At 42.5% G+C, this 17,826-nt stretch overlaps 1 protein-coding gene across 1 annotated transcript in view; it reads left to right on the forward strand.

The window, feature by feature from the left end:
• LOC112226882 (TGF-beta receptor type-1) overlaps positions 1–17,826 on the forward strand; it is a 90,235-nt gene continuing 72,409 nt past the window's right edge. The window contains exon 1 of the mRNA XM_024391529.2: positions 1–152. Within this exon, the coding sequence (XP_024247297.1) occupies positions 83–152 (70 nt within the window). The 5' untranslated portion in view covers positions 1–82. The remainder of the gene's footprint in view (positions 153–17,826) is intronic.

The following is a 17,826-nucleotide window of genomic DNA, read 5'->3' on the forward strand; positions in this document are numbered from 1 at the left end:
TTCTTCAAGCAAAGACTACAGAAGTTGAGTGCGAGAAACTGCCGATTGACCAACAGCAAGTCCAGAGTAATTCCGTGCGACAATGGATACAATGCGCTCTTATTTAACATGTTGGGTCCTGTTTCTTGGAGCGGGAGTTCAGATATCCATCGGTAAGTGATTCGGTGACTGCCTTATATGGCTTTAGATACAGAATTGTGATTCTCAAGTTACATTTTCACACTTGTTTTTTGTTTTCAAGAATAGTGTTTTCAAAGATGGCGCAGGTCAGGAGTATGCGAGCTGTCAGGAATGTTTATTGTTAAGCGTATGGCCAGACGAGAGGGGGAGCGAGAATAAAAAGTCACACGAAAATGGCCTCAGTTGCCTGTAGTTTAGGACTTAGGCGGTGCCATGGTCAGACATTTATGTCCCGTTGTGTTGAAGTGGTTCATAGCCTATGTTGTCGAGCAAAAGAGAGAAACTCGACAATTGATCTTTCGGTAGCCTACTTTGTCAATTTTTTGGCACGGCGCGCGGTAAATTCATTTTGTCCATAATAATTGTTTATCGTGGCTTTCTTGTGTTTTGAGTCGAGGGACAAGCAAAGCTGTAAACGTGGCAGTTTTATATTTGCTACAATGTGATACAAGTGCTAGATAAATTATTATTATTATGGAATAGCGATAACTACAATTGTCGAATAGATAAAGTAGAAGACATTAGTCCGAAGACCACATCATGATCTAAAAGGTCGCTAAATTGCCGATTGAAGCGCATTGATTAGTACTCACGTGTGTAGTGTAAATGAAGATACGCGGTTACATTGTTAATTACTGACAACCCAACGACACATTTACCAGATAAACATCGTATGGGCCGTTTGATACAGACAATGGGAGCCGTAGTTGGCTATCAATTAAAACAATGTGTTGCTGATAACTGATAACAATGAATTATTAGGCTACTAAACATTCAACGCGCGTGCTGATGTATCCGTGAATGCTGGAGTCGCATGCAGCCGACGTTGACATTAACCCGCGAGTTGTCCTAGGCAACATAGTTTATAGTTTCGACAGCTTCTCTGTATCATTATCGCCATGTCTTATTCGAAAAACGTAGAGGGACGGATTTGCGTTTATAAAGGATGGATAGATGTAGCCTAGAGATGAGTCAAGGTCATAGTTAATGAAGCCACAACGTTTTTAATCCAATTCGAGATGCAGTTTAGATAAAAGGGTAAATCCCATTCAGGGAGCACGCTTCTTGACACAAAGCATCCCATCTGTACGGGAACGGTGATGCGCTCCATGAGTCCACTCTGATAGGCAGAGCTGAAAGATGCTCATCCACACCCTCATACCTTCAATGTACAGAGCACAGCTTATTCTCCAGCACTAGCATCCCAGTGTAGGGTCTCTTGGTATAGATGACTAGAGGAGAGGAAAGCAGAGATATGATCAGAAACATGATCTAGTTTTCTGCTATAATGTCTCATTTCATCTATGTATATCAGTGTACTGTGCAGAGATGTGGTAAGTCTGTGAGTGATATTTTGGAAATGACATATAGGCTCTGTCATTTTTATAATGTCACTTACAAACCTATAGCCTACCATGGGGAATAAACCCTCGGAGCCATTCCACAATGTGTACAAACACCATTGTCACTTCAGAGTGATGGGGTTCTGTGAACCAATTGAAAATGCCACATCAAATCATACAGCCAATGTTTAGGTAATTTGTCAACCAATAATTCATGTAAACAAAGTCTGAGTGAATTATTTTTCTCCACATATTGAATAAAAACTCTCGGGCCAGCACTTAAATACATATACAGTGGGGCAAAAAAGTATTTAGTCAGCCACCAATTGTGCAAGTTCTCCCACTTAAAAAGATGAGAGGCCTGTAATTTTCATCATAGGTACACTTCAACTATGACAGACAAAATGAGAAAAAAAATCCAGAAAAACACATTGTAGGATTTTTTTAATGAATTTATTTGCAAATTATGGTGGAAAATAAGTATTTGGTCACCTACAAACAAGCAAGATTTCTGGCTCTCACAGACCTGTAACTTCTTCTTTAAGAGACTCCTCTGTCCTCCACTCGTTACCTGTATTAATGGCACCTGTTTGAACTTGTTATCAGTATAAAAGACACCTGTCCACAACCTCAGTCACACTCCAAACTCCACTATGGCCAAGACCAAAGAGCTGTCAAAGGACACCAGAAACAAAATTGTAGACCTGCACCAGGCTGGGAAGACTGAATCTGCAATAGGTAAGCAGCTTGGTTTGAAGAAATCAACTGTGGGAGCAATTATTATGAAATGGAAGACATACAAGAACACTGATAATCTCCCTCGATCTGGGGCTCCACGCAAGATCTCACCCCGTGGGGTCAAAATTATCACAAGAACGGTGAGCAAAAATCCCAGAACCACATGGGGGGACCTAGTGAATTTTTAAATTTAACTGGGCAAGTCAGTTAAGAACAAATTCTTATTTTCAATGATGGCCTAGGAACAGTGGGTTAACTGCCTGTTCAGGGGCAGAACAGCAGATTTGTCAGCTCGGGGATTTGAACTTGCAACCTTTCGGTTACTAGTCCAACGCTCTAACCACTAGGCTACCCTGCCGACCTGACCTGCAGAGAGCTGGGACCAAAGTAACAAAGCCTACCATCAGTAACACACTACGCTGCCAGGGACTCAAATGCTGCAGTGCCAGACGTGTCCCCCTGCTTAAGCCAGTACAATATCCAGGCCCGTCTGAAGTTTGCTAGAGAGCATTTGGATGATCCAGAAGAAGATTGGGAGAATGTCAGATGAAACCAAAATAGAACTTTTTGGTTAAAAACTCAACTCGTCGTTTGGAGGACAAAGAATGCTGAGTTGCATCCAAAGAACACCATACCTACTGTGAAGCATGGGGGTGGAAACATCATGCTTTGGGGCTGTTTTTCTGCAAAGGGACCAGGACAACTGATCCGTGTAAAGGAAAGAATGAATGGGGCCATGTATCATGAGATTTTGAGTGAAAACCTCCTTCCATCAGCAAGGGCATTGAAGATGAAACGTGGCTGGGTCTTTCAGCATGACAATGATCCCAAACACACCGCCCGGGCAATGAAGGAGTGGCTTCGTAAGAAGCATTTCAAGGTCCTGGAGTGGCCTAGCCAGTCTCCAGATCTCAATCCCATAGAAAATCTTTGGAGGGAGTTGAAAGTCCGTGTTGCCCAGCAACAGCCCCAAAGCATCACTGCTCTAGAGGAGATCTGCATGGAGGAATGGGCCAAAATGCCAGCAACAGTGTGTAAAAACCTTGTGAAGACTTACAGAAAACATTTGACCTCTGTCATTGCCAACAAAGGTTATATAACAAACTATTGAGAAACTTTTGTTATTGACCAAATACTTATTTTCCACCATAATTTGCAAATAAATTCATTAAAAATCCTACATTGTGTTTTTCTGGATTTTTTTTTTCTTCTCATTTTGTCTGTCATAGTTGAAGTGTACCTATGATGAAAATTACAGGCCTCATCTTTTTACGTGGGAGAACTTGCACAATTGGTGGCTGGCTAAATACTTTTTTGCCCCACTGTACGTTTAAATGTTTGGTCACTTAGAAATGTCCTTGTTGTTGTCCATTTAACATCCAATTGATCAGAAATACAGTGTATACATTGTTAATGTTGTAAATGACTATTGTAGCTGGAAACGGCTGATTTCTTTATGGAATATCTACAGTTGAAGTCGAAAGTTTACATATACTTAGGTTGGAGTCAAAAAACTCGTTTTGTCAACCACTCCACAAATTTCTTGTTAATTGTAAACAAACTATAGTTTTGGCAAGTCGTTTAGGATATCTACTTTGCATGACAAGTAATTTTTTCAACAGTTGTTTACAGAATTTTTTTTATAATTCACTGTATCACAATTCCAGTGGGTCAGAAGTTTACATGCACTAAGTTGACTATGCCTTTAAACGGCTTGGAAAATTCCAGAAAAATGATGTCATGTCTTTAGAAACTTCTGATAGGCTAATTGACATAATTTGAGTCAATTGGAGGTTTACCTGTGGATATACTTCAAGGCCTACCTTCAAACTCAGTGCCTCTTTGCTTGACATCATGGGAAAATCAAAAGAAATCAGCCAAGACCTCAGAAGAAAAATTGTTGACCTCCACAAGTCTGGTTCATCCTTGGGAGCCATTTCCAAACACCTGAAGGCACCACGTCCATCTGTACAAACAATAGTACGCAAGAATAAACACCATGGGGCCACGCAGCCGTCATTCCGCTCAGGAAGGAGACCCGTTCTGTCTCCTAGAGATGAACACCATCCCAACCGTGAAGCATGGGGGTGGCAGCATCATGTTGTGGGGGTGCTTTGCTGCAGGAGGGACTGGTGCACTTCACAAAATAGATACCATCATGAGGTAGGAAAATTATGTGGATATATTGAAGCAACATCTCAAGACATCAGTCAGGAAGTTAAATCTTGGTCGCAAATGGGTCTTCCAAATGGACCATGACCCAAAGCATACTTCCATTGTTGTGGAAAATGGCTTAAGAACAACAAAGTCAAGATATTGGAGTGGCCATCACAAAGCCCTGACCTCAATCCTATAGATATTTGTGGGCAGAACTGAAAAAGCGTGTGCGAGCAAGAAGGCCAACAAACCTGACTCCGTTACATCAGCTATGTCAAGACGAATGAGCGAAAATTCACCCAACTTATTGTGGGAAGCTTGTGGAAGGCTACCCAAAACATTTGACCCAAGTTAAACAATTTAAAGGCAATGCTGCCAAATACTAATTGAGTGTATGTAAACTTCTGACCCACTGGGAATGTTATGAAAGAAATACAAATCTGAAATAAATCATTCTCTATTATTCTGACATGTCACATTCTTAAAATAAATTGGTGATCCGAACTGACCTAAAACAGGGAATTTTTACTGAGATTAAATGTCAGGAATTGTGGAAAAACAGAGTTTAAATGTATTTGGCTAAGGTGTATGTAAACTTCCGACCTCAACTGTACATAGGCGAGGCCCATTATCAGCAACCATCACTCCTGTGTTCCAGTGGCACATTGTTAGCTAATCCAAGTTTAGAATTTTCAAAGGCTCATTGATCATTAGAAAACCCTTTTGCAATTATGTTAGCACAACTGAAGACTGTCCTAATTTTAAAGAAGCAATGAAGCTGTCCTTCAGACTAGTTGAGTATCTGGAGCATCAGCATGTATGGGTTTGATTACAGGCTCAAAATGCCAGAAGCAAGGAACTTTTCTAATGAACTGTCAGTCTATTCTTGTTCTGAGAAATTAAGACTATTCCATGCAAGAAATTGCCAAGAAACCGAAGATCTCGTACAACGCTGTGTACTATTCCCTTGACAGAACAGCGCAAACTGGATCTAACCAGAATAGAAAGAGTGGAAGGCCCCGGTGCACAACTGAGCAAGAGGACAAGTACATTAGTGTCTAGTTTGAGAAACAGATGCCTCACAAGTCCTCACCTGGCAGCTTCATTAAATAGTACCCGCAAAACACCAGTCTCAACGTCAACAGTGAAGAGGCAACTCTGGGATGCTGTACTAGACACTAATGTACTTGTCCTCTTGCTCAGTTGTGCACCGGGGCCTCCCAATCCTCCTCCTATTCTGTTTCTAGACAGTTTGCGCTGTTCTGTGAAGGGAGTAGTCCACAGCGTTGTATGAGATCTTCAGTTTCTTAGCAATTTCTCACATGGAATAGCCTTCTTTTCTCAGAACAATAATGGACTGAGTTTCAGAAGAAATTTTGAGCCTGTAATTGATCCAAAACATGCTGATGCTCCAGGTACTCAACTAATCTAAAGAAGGCCAGTTGTATTGCTTCTTTCAGAAACTGTTCATCTGTGCTAACATAATTGCAAAAGGGTTTTCTAATGATCAATTAGCCTTTTTAAAATGGATTAGCTAACACAATGTGCCATTGTAACACCGGAGTGATGGTTGTTGATAATGGGCCTCTGTACGCAATGTAGATATTCCATTAAAAAGAATCAGTCGTTTCCAGCTACAATAGTCATTTACAACATTAACAATGTTTACACCGTATTTCTTATCAATATGATGTTATTTTAATGGACAAAGAAATGTGCTTTTCTTTCAGAAACAAGGACAGTTAAGTGACCCCAAACTTTTGAAAGGTTGTGTGTGTACATATAATATATATCATAACATCAGCCTCAAGGACACATATTGGCCTCAAAGGCTTTGTTAGACATCCAAAAAATGGAATATGCCAGCCACACAGCATTTACCATCCTCTTGTGAATTGTATAGGCTGCCGTATCCTTGGCACTTTGGTAACGAAATAAACTTAAGAAAATACCACCATCATATGTGTGAGTGCTGCTTTACATAAATTAAGTGTTCAATGTCCTCGGTGACAGGAAATTGGTAAAGCCAAACCATAGGCTAGATGGAGATTCTATTTCCTATATGAGTGGGTGAAGCTTTGATTCAATGCAGGCACTAGGCAAATACAGACCACATAAAAAGCCTATCCCACTATCTGACATAAAGCAGTGCCCTGTCCCCACTGGTCAGACACTTCTTTAGCAGAGCAATGGCAGTGATGTTTGGATTCTAGTAAAGAGGGCCGAATTGGCCTCCCGGGTGGCGCAGTGGTTAAGGGTGCTGTACTGCAGCGCCAGCTGTGCCATCAGAGACTCTGGGTTCGCGCCCAGGCTCTGTCGTAACCGGCCGCGACCGGGAGGTCCGGTAGGGATGTCCTTGTCTCATCGCGCACCAGTGACTCTTGTGGCGGGCCGGGCGCAGTGCGCGCTAACCAAGGTTGCCAGGTGCACGGTGTTTCCTCCGACACATTGGTGCGGCTGGCTTCCGGGTTGGATGCGCGCTGTGTTAAGAAGCCGTGTGGCTTGGTTGTGTTGTGTATCGGAGGACGCATGACTTTCAACCTTCGTCTCTCCCGAGCCCGTACGGGAGTTGTAGCGATGAGACAAGATGGTAGCTACTAAAAACAATTGGATACCATGAAAAAGGGGTAAAATTCAACAAAAAAAAGGATAGATTATTAAATGTAATGTAGAAAGGGACACAGGGTTTCTTCTCAGACAGACTACTGCAGCATAAATACTGGAGGCTGAGACAGGAGGGATCAGGAGACACTGTGGCCCCATCCGAGGACACCCCCGGACAGGGCCAAACAGGAAGGATATAACCCCACCCACTTTGCCAAAGCACAGCCCCCACACCACTAGAGGGATATCTTCAACCACCAATTTACCATCCTGAGACAAGGCCGAGTATAGCCCACAAAGATCTCCGCCATGGCACAACCCAAGGGGGGGGGGGCGCCAACCCAGACAAGAAGATCACATCAGTGACTCAACCACTCAAGTGACGCACCCCTCCCAGGGACGGTAAGAAGGACCCCAGTAAGCCAGTGACTCAGCCCCTGTAATAGGGTTAGAGGCAGAGAATCCCAGTGGAAAGAGGGGAACCGGCCAGGCAGAGACAACAAGGGCGGTTCGTTGCTCCAGAGCCTTTCCGTTCACCTTCCCACCCCTGGGCCAGACTACACTCAATCATATGACCCACTGAAGGGATGAGTCTTCAGTAAAGACTTAAAGGTTGAGACCGAGTTTGCGTCTCTTACATGGGTAGGCAGACCATTCCATAAAAATGGAGCTCTATAGGAGAAAGCCCTGCCTCCAGCTGTTTGCTTAGAAATTCTAGGGACAATTAGGAGGCCTGCGTGTTGTGACCGTAGCGTACGTGTAGGTATGTACGGCAGGACCAAATCAGAGAGATAGGTAGGAGCAAGCCCATGTAATGCTTTGTAGGTTAGCAGTAATACCTTGAAATCAGCCCTTGCCTTGACAGGAAGCCAGTGTAGGGAGGCTAGCACTGGAGTAATATGATATATTTTTTTGTTCTAGTCAGGATTCTAGCAGCCGTATTTAGCACTAACTGAAGTTTATTTAGTGCTTTATCCGGGTAGCCGGAAAGTAGAGCATTGCAGTAGTCTAACCTAGAAGTGACAAAAGCATGGATTAATTTTTCTGCATTTTTGGACAAAGTTTCTGATTTTTGCAATGTTACGTAGATGGGGAAAAAAGCTGTCCTTGAAATGGTCTTGATATGTTCTTCAAAAGAGAGATCAGGGTCCAGAGTAACGCCGAGGTCCTTCAGTTTTATTTGAGACGACTGTACAACCATTAAGATTAATTGTCAGATTCAACAGAAGATCTCTTTGTTTCTTGGGACCTAGAACAAGCATCTCTGTTTTGTCCGAGTTTAAAAGTATAACGTTTGCAGCCATCCACTTCCTTATGTCTGAAACACATGCTTCTAGCGAGGGCAATTTTGGGGCTTCACCATGTTTCATTGAAATGTACAGCTGTGTGTCATCCGCATAGCAGTGAAAGTTAACATTATGTTTTAGAATGACATCCCCAAGAGGTAAAATATGTAGTGAAAACAATAGTGGTCCTAAAACGGAACCTTGAGGAACACCGAAATTTACAGTTGATTTGTCAGAGGACAAACCATTCAGAGACAAACTGATATCTTTCCGACAGATAAGATCTAAACCAGGCCAGAACTCAGTGTAGACCAATTTGTGTTTCCAATCTCTCCAAAAGAATGTGGTGATCGACGGTATCAAAAGCAGCACTAAGGTCTAGGAGCACAAGGACAGATGCAGAGCCTCGGTCTGATGCCATTAAAAGGTCATTTACCACCTTCACAAGTGCAGTCTCAGTGCTATGATGGGGTCTAAAACCAGACTGAAGCATTTCGTATACATTGTTTGTCTTCAGGAAGGCAGTGAGTTGCTGCGCAACAGCCTTTTCTAAAATTGAGAGGAATGGAAGATTCGATATATGCCGATTTTTTTTTTAAATATTTTTTTTAAAAATTTTTTAATTTTTTAATTTTTTTAAATAAAATAAAATAAATAAATATTTTCTGGGTCAAGGTTTGGCTTTTTCAAGAGAGCAGTTTATTATGATCAACATAGGAGGAATAGGGTCCAGTATGCAGCTTGAAGGTTTAGAGGCCATGATTATTTTCATCATTGTGTCAAGAGATATAGTACTAAAACACTTGAGTGTCTCCCTTGATCCTAGGTCCTGGCAGAGTTGTGCAGACTCAGGACAACTGAGCTTCGAAGGAATACGCAGATTTAAAGAGGAGTCCGTAATTTGCTTTCTAATAATCATAATCTTTTCCTCAAAGAAGTTCATGAATTTATCACTGCTGAAGTGAAAGCCATCCTCTCTTGGGGAATGCTGCTTTTTAGTTAGCTTTGCGACAGTATCAAAAAGGAATTTCCGATTTGTTCTTATTTTCCTCAATTAAGTTAGAAAAATAGGATGATCGAGCAGCAGTAAGGGCTCTTTGGTACTGCACGGTACTGTCTTTCCAAGCTAGTCGGAAGACTTTCAGTTTGGTGTGGCGCCATATCCGTTCCAATTTTCTGGATGCTTGCTTCAGAGCTCGGGTATTTTCTGTGTACCAGGGAGCTAGTTTCTTATGAGAAATGTTTTTAGTTTTTAGGGGTGCAACTGCATCTAGGGTATTGTGCAAGGTTAAATTGAGTTCCTCAGTTAGGTGGTTAACTGATTTTTGTCCTCTGGCGTCCTTGGGTAGACAGGGGGAATCTGGAAGGACATCAAGGAATCTTTGTGTTGTCTGTGAATTTATAGCACAACTTTTGATGTTCCTTGGTTGGGGTCTGAGCAGATTATTTGTTGCGATTGCAAACGTAATAAAATGGTGGTCCGATAGTCCAGGATTATGAGAAAACATTAAGATCCACAACATTTATTCCATGGGACAAAACTAGGTCCAGAGTATGACTGTGACAGTTAGTGGGTCCAGAGACATGTTGGACAAAACCTATTGAGTCGATGATGGCTCCGAAAGCCTTTTGGAGTGGGTCTGTGGACTTTTCCATGTGAATATTAAAGTCACCAAAGATTAGAATATTATCTGCTATGACTACAACGTCCGATAGGAATTTAGGGGACTCAATGAGGAACGCTGTATATGGCCCAGGTGGCCTGTAAACAGTAGCTATTAAAAGTGATTGAGTAGGCTGCATAGATTTCATGACTAGAAGCTCAAAAGATGAAAACGTCTTTTTTTTTTTGTAAATTGAAATTTGCTACCGTAAATGTTAGCAACACTTCCGCCTTTGCGGGATGCACGGGGGACATGGTCACTAGTGTAGCCAGGAGTTGAGGCCTCATTTAACACAGTAAATTCATCAGGCTTAAGCCATGATTCAGTCAGGCCAATCACATCAAGATTATGATCAGTGATTAGTTCATTGACTATAATTGCCTTTGAAGTAAGGGATCTAACATTAAGTAGCCCTATTTTGAGATGTGAGGTATCATGATCTCTTTCAATAATGACAGTAATGGAGGAGGTCTTTATCCTAGTGAGATTGCTAAGGCGAACACTGCCATGTTTAGTTTTGCCCAACCTAGGTCGAGGCACAGACACGGTCTCAATGGGGATAGCTGAGCTGACTACACTGACTGTGCTAGTGGCAGACTCCACTATGCTGGCAGGCTGGCTAACAGCCTGCTGCCTGGCCTGCACCCTATTTCATTGTGGAGCTAGAGGAGTTAGAGCCCTGTCTATGTTGGTAGATAAGATGAGAGCACCCCTCCAGCTAGGATGGAGTCCGTCACTCCTCAGCAGGTCAGGCTTGGTCCTGTTTGTGGGTGAGTCCCAGAAAGAGGGCCAATTATCTACAAATTCTATCTTTTGGGAGGGGCAGAAAACAGTTTTCAACCAGCGATTGAGTTGTGAGACTGCTGTAGAGCTCATCACTCCCCCTAACTGAGAGGGGGCCAGAGACAATTACTCGATGTTGACACATCTTTCTAGCTGATTTACATGCTGAAGCTATGTTGCGCTTGGTGATCTCTGACTGTTTCATCCTAACATCGTTGGTGCCGACGTGGATAACAATATCTCTATACTCTCTACACTCGGCAGTTTTTAGCCCGGCCCCCTGGTAAACAGTGTATGATCGCTGGATGATTCGTTTTAAGTCTAATACTGCGGGTAATGGAGTCACCAATGACTAGAGTTTTCAATTTGTCAGAGCTAATGGTGGGAAGCTTCGGCGTCTCAGACCCCGTAACGAGATGAGTAGAGACAAGAAAAGGCTCGACCTCTGACTCCGACTCGCTGCTTAATGGGGAAAACCGGTTGAAAGTTTCTGTCGGCTGAATGAGCGACACCGGTTGAGCATTCCTACAGCATTTCCTTCCAGAAACCGTGAGAAAGTTGTCCGGCTGCGGGGACTGTGCCAGGGGATTTATACTACTATCTGTACTTACTGGTGGCACAGACGCTGTTTCATCCTTTCATACACTGAAATTACCCTTGCCTAATGATTGCGTCTGAAGCTGGGCTTTGCAGCACAGCTATCCTCGCCGTAAGGCGATCGTTCTCCTGTATATTATGAGTACAGCGACTGCGATTAGAAGGCATCATGTTAATGTTACTACTTAGCTTCGGCTGTTTGATGTCCTGACGAACCATGTCCACATAAAGCGTCCGGAGTGAAAAAGTTGAGGGGGAAAAAAAACAAAATATAAATGGTAATTAAAAAGTAAAAAACGTAAAGTGGTCAGGTAGCAAAATAGGTTGGCAACAAAACGCACAGCAACACGTAAACAAGTCTGCAAGTTGGCTTGCCTCTGAAGCTGAGCACGGTTGGCCCCAAGATGGGTGACCAGATACTGCTGGAAGTGGTGTTGGAGGGCCAGTAGGAGGCTCTCTTTCCTCTGGTCTGAAAGTAGTGATTGGGGACATTTCCTGGTATAGTGTGCCGTCTTTCGGATGGGACGTTAAACGGGTGTCCTGATTCTGTGCTTAATAAAGATCCCATGGCACTTATCATAAGAGTAGGGGTGTTAACCTCGGTGTCCTGGCTGAATTCCCAAGCTGGCCCTCATACAGTCATGGCCACCTAATCATCCACAGATTACCATTTGGCTCATTCATTCCCCCTCTCCCCTGTAACTATTCCCCAGGTCGATGCTGTAAATTAAAATGTGTTCTGTCAATTTAGCTGGTAAAATTTGTGTGTGTGTGTGTGTGTGTGTGTGTGTGTGTGTGTGTGTGTGTATATATGTATAGGTATAGGTATAGATATATAGATGGTACCAGTCAAGAGTTCAAGGGTTTTTCTTTATTTGTACTATTTTCTACATTGTAGAATAATAGTGAAGACATCACAACTATGAAATAACACATGGAATCATGTAGTAACCAAAAAGCTGTTAAACAAATAAAAATATAGTTTATATTTTAGATTCTTCAAATTAGCCAACCTTTGCCTTGATGACAGCTTTGCATACTCTTGGCATTCTCTCAACCAGCTTCAAGAGGTAGTCACCTAGCATGCTTTTCCAACAGTCTTGGAGTTCCCACATGCTGAGCTCTTGTTGGTTTCTTTTCCTTCACTCTGCGGTCCAACTCATCCCAAACCATCTCAATTGGGTTGAGGTCAGGTGATTTTGGTGGCCAGGTCATCTGATGCAGCACTCCATTACTCGCCTTCCTGGTCAAATAGCCCTTACACAGCCTGAAGGTGTGTTTTGGGTCATTGTTCTGTTGAAAAACAAATGATAGTTCTACTAAGTGCAAACCAGATGGGATGGCGTTTCACTGCAGAATACTGTGGTAGCCATGCTGGTTAAGTGTGCCTGGAATTCTAAATAAATCACTGACCGTGTCATGAGCAAAGCACCACCACATCATCACACCTCCTCCTTTTCCATGCTTAACGGTGGGACCCACACATGCGTTCAACTACTCTGCATCTCAAAGACACGGCAGATGGAACCAATAATATCAAATTTAGTCGTAAGACCATTTCCACCGGTCTAATGTCCATTGTTCGTATTTCTTGGCCTAAGCAAGTATGTTCTTCGTATTGGTGTCCTTTAGTAGTCGTTTCTTTTCAGCAATTTAGCCATGAAGGCCTGATTCACGCAGTCTCCTCTGAACAGTTGATGTTGAGATGTCTTTCTTGAGCTCTGAAGCATTTATTTGGGCTGCAATCTGAGGTGCAGTTAACGCTAATGAACTTCTCCTCTGCAGCAGCGGTAACCCTGGGTCTTCCTTTCCTGTGGCAGTCCTCATGAGAACCAGTTTCATCATAGCGCTTGATGGTTTTTGAGACTGCATTTGAAGAAACTTTCAAAGTTCTTGAAATTTTCCGTATTGACGGACCTTTGTCTTAACTTCATAAGGTATGCTTGCGTCTCACTTGGCCAAAAGCCAGGGAAAATGCAGCGCGGCAAATTCAAATAAAATTATATAAAAATCAAACTTTCATTAAATCACACATGTATGATACTAAATTAAAGCTACACTCGTGAATCCAGCCAACGTGTCAGATTTTAAAAAAGGCGTTTCGGCGAAAGCATAAGAAGCTATTATCTGATGATAGCACAACAGTAAACAAAGAGTAGCATATTTCAACCCTGCAGGTGCTACACAAAACGCAGAAATAAAATATAAAACATGCCTTACCTTTGACGAGCTTCTTTTGTTGGCACTCCAATATGTCCCATAAACATCACAATTGGTCCAAAATGTCCATTTTATTTGGCGTGTTTGATCCAGAAAAAAACAGCTTCCAATTTGCGCAACGTCACTACAAAATATCTCAAAAGTTGCCTGTAAATTTTGCCAAAACATTTCAAACTACCGTTGTAATACAACTTTTTAAACGTTAATCGATCAAATTGAAGACTGGTTTATCTGTGTTCAATACAGGAAGACAACAAACCAACGCTACTTTTCAAGTCTTGCGCAACTCTCAAAAGTGTTACCCAGTCCTAGATGGCCGTACTTCTTCATTGCACAAAGGAATAACCTCAACAAAATTCCAAAGACTGGTGACATCCAAAAATTCTGAACGGTTAGTCCTCTGGGTTTTGCCTGCTACATAAGTTCTGTTATACTCACAGACATGATTCAAACAGTTTTAGAAACTTCAGTGTTTTCTATCCAAATCTACTAATAATATGCATATCTTATATTCTTAGCATGAGTAGCAGGAAGTTGAAATTGGGCATGCTATTTATCCAAAAGTGAAAATGCTGCCCCCTATACCTTAAGAAGTTAACTTCTTGACTCACCCATCCCATTAGCGGGATCATTTTCATCAACATCCGCCAAATTCAAATTAAATTACCAAAAATATTTAATTTTCCGGAAATCACAAGTGCAATTTAGCAAAACACAGCTTAGCTTGTTGTTAATCCACCTGGCGTGTCAGATTTCAATAAAGCTTTTCGGCGAAAGCATACCAAGCGTTTTACATAAGAACATCTCTCTCAGTAAACAAAATATTACAAACAGCTAGCAGCCAAGTAGATTGGTCACGAAAGTCAGAAAAGAAATCAATTAAATCGCTTACCTTTGATCTTCGGATGTTTGTACTCACGACTCCCAGTTACACAAATGTTCCTTTTGTTCCATAAAGATTATTTTATATCCAAAATACCTCCATTTGTTTGCCGCATCATGTTCAGAAATCCACAGGCTCGAGCGGTCATGTAAAGCGTTTTTTATTATCAATCCTCACGTTTTTACAATATATAATCGATAATATGTCAACCGGAATGTAGCTTCTTCCATAGTAGAGAGAGAGAAAATGGCTGTTGCGCATGATAAACTCTCCTGGCATCCTGCCATTCACTGACACAATGGGTTCTTTCTCACTCAGTTTCAGGCTTTTATTTTGAAAAATATGTCTAAAGACTGTTCACAACTTGAGGAAGCCATAGGAAAAGGAATCTGGTTGATATCCCTTTAAATGGAGGCAAGGCATCCAATGGAACAGAGAGCTTTCAGGAAAAACAGCACTTCCTTGTTGGATATTCCTTAGGTTTTCGCCTGCAATATCACTTCTGTTATACTCCCAGACAATATTTTGACAGTTTTGGAAACTTAAGAGTTTCTTTCTATCCTAATCTGACAATTATATGCATATTTAGTTTCTGGGCCTGAGAAATAGGCAAATTGGTACGTTTTTTTTGTTGTTGCCAAAAACGAAAATACTGCCCCCTACACTCAACAAGTTTTAAAGTAATGGACTGTAATTTCTGCTTATTTAAGCTATTCTTGTAATATAATAATATGGATTTGGTCTTTTACCAAATAGAGCTACCTTGTCACAACACAACTGATTGGCTCAAATGCATTCAGAAAGAAGTTCCAGAAATGTTACTTTTATCAAGGCACACCTATTAATTGAAATGTTTAAAAAAAAAATGGGGTTACTACATGATTCCATATGGGTTATTTCCTAGTTTTGCGGTCTTCACTATTATTCTAAAGAAAAACCCTGGAATGACTAGGTGTCAACTTGACTGGTACTGTATAAATATATACACTGCTCAAAAAAATAAAGGGAACACTTAAACAACACAATGTAACTCCAAGTCAATCACACTTCTGTGAAATCAAACTGTCCACTTAGGAAGCAACACTGATTGACAATAAATTTCACATGCTGTTGTGCAAATGGAATAGACAACAGGTGGAAATTATAGGCAATTAGCAAGACACCTGGTTCTGCAGGTGGTGACCACAAACCACTTCTCAGTTCCTATGCTTCCTGGCTGATGTTTTGGTCACTTTTGAATGCTGGCGGTGCTTTCACTCTAGTGGTAGCATGAGACGGAGTCTACAACCCACACAAGTGGCTCAGGTAGTGCAGCTCATCCAGGATGGCACATCAATGCGAGCTGTGGCAAGAAGGTTTGCTGTGTCTGTCAGCATAGTGTCCAGAGCATGGAGGCGCTACCAGGAGACAGGCCAGTACATCAGGAGACGTGGAGGAGGCCGTAGGTGGGCAAAAACCCAGCAGCAGGACCGCTACCTCCACCTTTGTGCAAGGAGGAGCAGGAGGAGCCTTGTAAAATGACCTCCAGCAGGCCACAAATGTGCATGTCTGCTCAAACGGTCAGAAACAGACTCCATGTGGGTGGTATGAGGGCCCGACGTCCACAGGTGGGGGTTGTGCTTACAGCCCAACACCGTGCAGGACGTTTGGCATTTGCCAGAGAACACCAAGATTGGCAAATTCGCCACTGGCGCACTGTGCTCTTCACAGATGAAAGCAGGTTCACACTGAGCACATGTGAGAGAGTCTGGAGACGCCGTGGAGAACGTTCTGCTGCCTGCAACATCCTCCAGCATGACCGGTTTGGCGGTGGGTCAGTCATGGTGTGGGGTGGCATTTCTTTGGGGGGCCGCACAGCCCTCCATGTGCTCGCCAGAGGTAGCCTGACTGCCATTAGGTACCGAGATGAGATCCTCAGACTCCTTGTGAGACCATATGCTGGTGCGGTTGGCCCTGGGTTCCTCCTAATGCAAGACAATGCTAGACCTCATGTGGCTGGAATCTGTCAGCAGTTCCTGCAAGAGAAAGGCATTGATTCTATGGACTGGCCCGCCACAGACCTGAATCCAATTGAGCACATCTGGGACATCATGTCTCGCTCCATCCACCAACGTCACGTTGCACCACAGTCCAGGAGTTGGCGGATGCTTTAGTCCAGGTCTGGGAGAAGATCCCTCAGGAGACCATCCGCCACCTCATCAGGAGCATGCCCAGGCGTTGTAGGGAGGTCATACAGGCACGTGGAGGCCACACACACTACTGAGCCTCATTTTTACTTGTTTTAAGGACATTACATCAAAGTTGGATCAGCCTGTAGTGTGGTTTTCCACTTTAATTTTGAGTGTGACTCCAAATCCAGACCTCCATGGGTTGATAAATGTGATTTCCATTGATAATTTGTGTGATTTTGTTGTCAGCACATTCAACTATGTAAAGAAAAAAGTATTTAATAAGAATATTTCATTCATTCAGATCTAGGATGTTATTTTAGTGTTCCCTTTATTTTTTTGAGCAGTTTATTTTAAATTTCACTGTCTATAAATATTCAAAAAGAGTGAAGGACAGGTTAGTTTGACACTGATACTGTTTTTCAGGCGCTGTGCTCTAGTTTCTCTCTGTTCAATGGCTTTGGTCTCTTGAGGAAAAAAACATGATGTCATAGTATTGCATATTCAGGTTTTATTCTCTGTGTAGAACTACCTTGAGCACAGTAATGGGGTAATAAGTAGGCTAATAGTAATAAGGGTGGCAGGTCGTATAGTGGTTAAGAGCATTGGGCCAGTAACTAAAGGTCGCTGGTTCGACTCTGAGCCGACAAGGTGGAAAAATGTGCCTTTCTGCCCATGAGCAAGGCAGCCAACCCCCAACAACCACTGCCCCCTGGGCGCTGAAGATTTGAGTGTGCAGGCAGACTAACTGGTACTTCTTAAATGACACCCTATTCCCTATAGCCCTCCAATTTTAAATCTGGACCTTGAAGCCAGTTCCACTGCTTCCCCCCCTCGCCCCCACCCCCACATTTTTCACCTCTAATTAGGGACTGATTTTGCACCAGGTGGGTGCAATTCATTATCAGGTAGAACAGAAACCTTAAGAGGCCTGGACTACTCCTGGTTAAGTATTGAAAACCCCTGCCCTATAGTGCACTACTTTGACCATCGACTTATGGGTCCTGATCGAAAGTATTCACCATATACGCAATAAGGTTGGTTCCATTTGGGACGCAAACATAGTTTGTCAGCTGGATACATATTTCATCATGTTATTCATCATTATTCATAACAGTGTTGCCTGTGAATCGAGACCGTCTGTGCGCTACCATCAACTATCGTGAACTAACTCACTTTTTTACATCGTACAATTTACCTTAT

This window comes from Oncorhynchus tshawytscha, linkage group LG28, assembly GCF_018296145.1.
Source record: "Oncorhynchus tshawytscha isolate Ot180627B linkage group LG28, Otsh_v2.0, whole genome shotgun sequence".
Lineage (NCBI taxonomy): Eukaryota > Metazoa > Chordata > Actinopteri > Salmoniformes > Salmonidae > Oncorhynchus > Oncorhynchus tshawytscha.